Raw genomic sequence first — 6,065 nt, forward strand, 5'->3', positions numbered from 1 at the left:
CCAGCCCCTCTGCTGGGGGCTGCCAGCTCCAGGGCTGTTTTTCCTCCTGGAGCGGGATCTGCCCGTCCCATGTGGCTAAAAAAAGCCATAGGCTTGGCTGGGACAGCAGGGCAGCACAAATCCTAGCCCAAGCAGCCTCCCGGCCACCCCAGCACACTCCATGCTCCTTCTCAGGGGGCCCCTGGTGTGCATCACCCCCATCCTCCTCCTCCTTCTCCTCCTCCTCCTCCTTCCCATGCGGGGGCCAGGCGAGGTGAAGGTCCCCGGTGCAACAGTGGCAGCTGCCCTTGTCTCGCTGGATCCAGCTGCCGAGTCACGCGCCGGCCATGAGTAGGAACACCAGCTTCCATGTAGGGACAGGCTATGGCAGCGTGTCCCCAGTCTCAGTGTACCCCCCAATTCCACACAGGATTTTGCAGTGGGGTTTGGTCCCAGTCCTACAAGGGCTTTTACAGCTTGGTTTGATCCTGCATGGGTTTGATCCTGATTTAAAGAGGGGTTTTGCAGATGGGTCTGATCCCAGGGGGGTTTGTTCCTGGTTCCACGGGGGGTTTTACAGCTGGGTTTGATTCCAGGGCAGGGTTTGTTCCCGGTCCCACGCGGGGTTTTGCAGCCGGGTCTGGTCCCTGGAGGGAGGTTCGTGCCTGGTTCCACGTGGGGATTTACAACCGGATCAGGTCTTGGGGGGTGTTTGGTCCCTGATCCATGTGGGGTTTGGCAACTGGGTCACGTTCTGTGGGGGTTTGGTCCTGGTCCCACGCAGGGTTTTACAGCTGGATCTGGTCCTGGGAGGGTCTGGTCCGATTCCACACAGGGTTTTACAGCCGGGTTTGATGCCAGGTGGGTTTGGTCCTGGTTTGGTCCTGGTACGCGGGGGTTGGCCGCGTGTCTGCAACCCCGATGTACCCAGGAACGCCACATCCCTTTGCTGGGAATGCGGGCCGCTGCGGATTCTGGTCACCTTGTGCGTTGGCATCGGGGGGGGGGGGGGGGGGCAACGGCCCGAGCTCTCCGCGTGGGACCCCGAGCGGGCCCCTCCGAAGCTCTCGCGGGACCCCACGGCGGGGGCCGGGACTCTGTCCCGCCCCGGGGCGGAGAGAACCGCGCCCCCGTGTCCGCCCTGTCGCGTCCGCCCACGCCATGGCCGCCCGCTACCTCCGCGCCGCCCCGGCGCTGAGCCGCCTGTCCCGCTGCCCGCTCCCCGCCGCCTGCGCGGGGCAGCGCCGGCACTGTGAGTGGGGGGCCCGGGGGTGGGGGGAGAGCCTCGTGTCCTTGGGGCTGCGCACGCCACGAGGGGGGTGTGCTCCAGACCCACGGGGAGGCGAGTCGGATTCTTTTGCGGGGCGATGTCTGGAATTGGATCCGGATCCACGCTTGCTGACAGTCCCGGGGGGGGTCTGCGGACCCACGCCGGGTTTTGTAGCTGGGTCTGGTCCCAGGGGGTTTGGTCCCGGTTCCACGAGAGATTTTACAGATGAGTTTGGTCGCGGGGGAGTTTGGTCCCAGGGGGATTTGGTCCATGTTCCATGCCGCGTTTTGCACCTCCGCTTGTACCCGGTCGGAGCCTTGGGGTTCCGTTCCTGCTCCCAGGCCCACACGGGGTTTTGCCGCCCGATTTGCCCCCCTGGAAGGTTCACTCCTGCTCCTACTCCCGCTCCAACTGCCGCTTCCAGCTCCACGTAGAGTTTTGCAGCCCGTCAGCGCTCAGGTCCCGCCCAGGTGGGGGGGGTCACCTCTGGTCTGGGTCCCACGTGAGGTTTTACAGCCCGACCCGCAGCCAAGTTTGGCACCCAGAGGTATTTAGTCCTGGTCCAGGAGCCAGGCAGGGATTTGTACCCTGTTTTGTGCCTGGGCCTGGTTCCAGGGGGGTTGCACCTGGTCCTGGTTCTGGTCCTGGTCTCAGTCTCACTGGGGTGTTGCAGCCCAGCTTGCGCACGGGTCCCACCCCGAGAGGGATGTGCACCTGTCCCTGTCTCACTGCCGTGGGGCATTTTGCACCCTGACCCCCGCCACAGCAGTGTTGGACCCAGGAACTGGCCCAGACCCCAGCAGGGTTTGCCCCCCACCTGTAGCTGTTCCTGAGCTGGGGTGGCACCCGCACCTGGCCGGATGGGGCTGTGTGGTCCCCACAGGATGCCCTGGCCACACACCAGGGTGAGGAGATGTGGGGCCAGGGGTGCACCCCTAACACCCTCCAGCTGCTCCCCAGATGCTGACAAGCGGATTAAGGTGGCCAACCCAGTGGTGGAGATGGACGGGGACGAGATGACGAGGATCATCTGGGCCTTCATCAAGGAGAAGGTGACGGGGTCCTGCCCTGGGAATGGGTGGGTGTGCCACAAGTGAAGCTGAGGAGGTTGTATGGGGAACAGGCGGTGCCTGTGCTGGTCTGTGTCTGTCCCTCCCACCTCGTCCCTCTGTCCGCAGGAAGCAGGTGGTAAAATCAGCGCAGCTTCCGGAAGGCCTGGAAGTGAGAGGGTCCCAGGGAGGCGGGACTGTTCTGGGCGGGGAGGCCCATCCCAAGCAAGGAGGCCCATCCCAGGCAGAGGGGATCATCCTGGCTGGGGGGGATGGTCCCTGGCAGGCAGCCAGGCTGTGCTGGGGTGGGTGCTGGGACTGGCTGTGCAAGGGTGCTGCTCCCCAGGCACCCCACATTGTTGCCCTGCTCTGATGCTCTCCCGGCCCCCCAGCTCATCCTGCCCAACGTGGATGTCCAGCTGAAGTACTTCGACCTGGGACTGCCACACCGGGACAAGACGGACGACCAAGTCACCATTGACTCGGCACTGGCCACCCAGAAGTACAGTGTGGCTGTCAAGTGTGCCACCATTACGCCTGACGAAGCCAGGGTGGAAGGTGGGCAGGGGTGAGGGGCCGAGCTCCCACTGCAGTGTGGGGTGCTGGCAGCTCCATGGAGTGCTGAGCCCCCTGTCAGCACTCGGGGTCAGCAGTGCCTCCCCGTGCCAGCTCAGGTTTCTGGTGGGCTGGGGGATGCATCATGCTCAGCGCTGTGCCTCCCTCCCCATCCTGGGGGGCTTGTGGGTGCTGTGGGGACCCCACGGGCATGGGGCTGAGGGACAAACTGCCCCATGCCAGTCACAGTTCTGTGCTGGCTATCCCACCCCTTGGCCAGCCCAGCACCTAGTCAGCCCACAGCACGGTGGAGTGGGGGCTGGCAGGGGCTGGGTTCTTCTGGGGGTCTGGGGGTCCTTGAGGGTCTCACCTCTGCATGTCCCACAGAGTTCAAGCTGAAGAAGATGTGGAAGAGCCCCAATGGCACCATTCGAAACATCCTGGGGGGGACGGTGTTCCGAGAGCCCATCATCTGCAAGAACATCCCCCGCCTGGTGCCCGGCTGGACCAAGCCCATCACCATCGGCCGCCATGCCCACGGCGACCAGGTGAGCCTGGTGCAGGGGCTGGCGGCGGGGGGATGTCCAGCAGCTCCTGTGGCCACTGCCTGACGCTCTGCCTGGCCCCCCGCAGTACAAAGCCACTGACTTTGTGGTGAGCAAGTCTGGGACGTTCAAGATGGTCTTCACGCCGAAGGATGGCAGTGGGGCCAAGGAGTGGGAGGTGTTCAACTTCCCCGGTGGCGGCGTGGGCATGGGCATGTACAACACGGACGAGGTACCGGTGGGGCTGGAGGGGTCCCTGCGGGGCAGCGTGCCCTGCCACCCTGGGGAAGCTGCCAGGCGGGGGGTCAGGGTCCCAGGGGGTCTGTGCACTTCCCATGCAGTCCATCTCGGGCTTCGCGCACAGCTGCTTCCAGTACGCCATCCAGAAGAAGTGGCCACTCTACCTGAGCACCAAGAACACCATCCTCAAGGCCTATGACGGGCGCTTCAAGGACATCTTCCAGGAGATCTTTGATAAGTATGGACCTGGGGGGGCTTGGGCTGCTGTGCGGGGTTGCCCAGGAGGGGCTGGCAGCAGGACCCACCTGGGGTGGACACAGCTGACCCCCAGCCTGGGCTCCCAGGCACTACAAGACTGAGTTTGACAAGCTGAAGATCTGGTACGAGCACCGGCTCATTGACGACATGGTCGCCCAGATGCTGAAATCCTCTGGCGGCTTCGTCTGGGCCTGCAAGAACTACGACGGGGATGTCCAGTCAGACATCCTGGCCCAAGGTGGGGCAGTAGGAGAGGACAGGTGAGGTGGGCTATGTGTGCTCACCCTCACAGAGCTGCCCTGACCCCTGTCTTGCTGTAGGGTTCGGCTCCCTGGGGTTGATGACCTCTGTCCTGGTGTGTCCGGATGGGAAGACCATCGAGGCTGAGGCTGCCCACGGCACTGTCACCCGCCACTACCGGGAGCACCAGAAGGTGGGTGTGCTCTGCTGGCAGGACCTGCCTGTGCCAGGCCCACAGTGTGGTGCCCACACCAGACAACTGACCGCTCTCTCCACGCAGGGACGACCCACCAGCACCAACCCCATTGCCAGCATCTTCGCCTGGACGCGTGGCCTGGAGCACCGGGGCAAGCTGGACAGTAACCCCGACCTCATCAAGTGAGCAGGGTGGGGTAGGGTCCCTGGGGTGAGGGTCCCTGCCAGCAGCTGCCCCAGGCACAGCTGTGGCAGGGTCTGGTGCTGGCTGTGCTGGAGCTGCGGCGCTGCCACCCCCAGGTTTGCACAGACGCTGGAGAAGGTCTGCGTGGACACCGTGGAGGGCGGAACGATGACGAAGGATCTCGCCGGCTGCATCCATGGCCTCGCCAAGTATGGGTGACTCTGGGGGTGGAGCAGGGGGGAGGCAGCCGTCTGCACCAGGGCAACGTGGCTGCACGGGTGACCACAAGGGCGGGCTGTCCCCGCAGGGCAGCCACAAGGGCAGGCTGGCCCTGCACAGTGGCCACAGGCAGCTGCTGGTCTCTGGAAAGTCCCTGGGGACTTGGGGTGTCTATTCGCAGCTGGTGGGGTTGGACAAGGGTCACATCTCACAACTCAGGGCCGTGCTGCCTGTGAGGGGAGGTGGGCAGGGATCCCCTCCCCAACCCCTCTCTGTCCCCACAGTGTGAAGCTGAATGAGCACTTTGTGAACACCACAGACTTCCTCGACGCCATCAAGAACAACTTGGACAAGGCCCTGGGCAAGAAGTAGGGGGCAGGGGGCCCCTGCTGTTCCCAGGATGGATAGGGCAGGGAGGGGCCCAGTGCCACCCCCAGCTCCCTGACACTCCTCAGGAACAGATGAATCATTTTTATAAGCAGTTTTCTTATGAGTGTTTTTAAAGCCTTTGTAGCAGGAGTTGTAGGGCTGTGGGGGGGTCTGTCCTGAACTGATTCATGTATTCCATAACTCTGTGGTGCCATTAAACACCTCCCCAGCCATGGCACATCATAGTAGCACAGCTCTGCAGTGTGGGCATGGGGGGCACAGGGAGTACCAGACCCCTCAGCTCAGCCTTGCCAGCCTGGAAGGCCGTGTGCCCAGCATTTTGGCACTGGCCTGAGGTAGCGTGTGGGGGTCCACACTGGCTAGGGGCACAGCCCTGCCATGCTGAGGAGAGGTCTGGGTTGGCCAAGGCTGTGGCCATCTCCATCCTGCCCCCAGGCTGGATGATGTTGCAGGGGAGGAGGTGGATGGCAAGGGTGGTAGGCACACTGCCTTGTGGGGAGGCTGAGTGGGGCCACCTCCAGAGCCAGCCCAGGGCTTCTGGGGATGGGGCACATGGTGCCCAGCCCCAGGGAGCACAGCCAAGGGCACAAAGTGTGTGTGGGGGTCAACACAGGTGTCCCAAACCCTGTGCTCTGGCTGGACCCCAGGTCCTGATGTCTACCAGGACCCTCTCCAGCTCTGGGCACACTTGGGGGAAATGATGTGGGTGCTGCCAACCCCAATCCCACAGCAGGGAGGGTGTGGAGCCCAGATAGCAGTCCTGGACCCAGCATTGCCCCAGCTGCTTCCTCCCTAATCCCTGGGCATGGAGGAGACAAACCCCCACCTCTGGCCAAGTGAGAACCTTTTCCTGAACCCTAGAGCAGCTGAGGGGCAAGGAGGGGGTGCCAGTTTGTTCTCAGGCCCCTGCAGACCCCCAGCTCCCGGCACAGACCACACAG

The 6,065-nt window shown here is 63.7% G+C and overlaps 1 protein-coding gene across 1 annotated transcript; it reads left to right on the plus strand.

Moving 5' to 3' along the window:
- Window positions 1–1,126: 1,126 nt before the first annotated feature.
- IDH2 (isocitrate dehydrogenase (NADP(+)) 2) lies at window positions 1,127–5,341 on the plus strand. The gene is made up of 11 exons (XM_032700173.1): window positions 1,127–1,231; window positions 2,210–2,301; window positions 2,691–2,856; window positions 3,241–3,401; window positions 3,487–3,630; window positions 3,740–3,876; window positions 3,983–4,134; window positions 4,217–4,329; window positions 4,417–4,514; window positions 4,632–4,724; window positions 5,019–5,341. The coding sequence occupies exons 1-11, from the start codon at window positions 1,141–1,143 to the stop codon at window positions 5,104–5,106; spliced, it is 1,335 nt and encodes a 444-aa protein (XP_032556064.1). The 5' UTR covers window positions 1,127–1,140; the 3' UTR covers window positions 5,107–5,341.
- Window positions 5,342–6,065: the final 724 nt, after the last annotated feature.

The sequence above is a fragment of the Chiroxiphia lanceolata genome, chromosome 12, assembly GCF_009829145.1.
Source record: "Chiroxiphia lanceolata isolate bChiLan1 chromosome 12, bChiLan1.pri, whole genome shotgun sequence".
In the NCBI taxonomy this organism is placed as follows: Eukaryota; Metazoa; Chordata; class Aves; order Passeriformes; family Pipridae; genus Chiroxiphia; species Chiroxiphia lanceolata.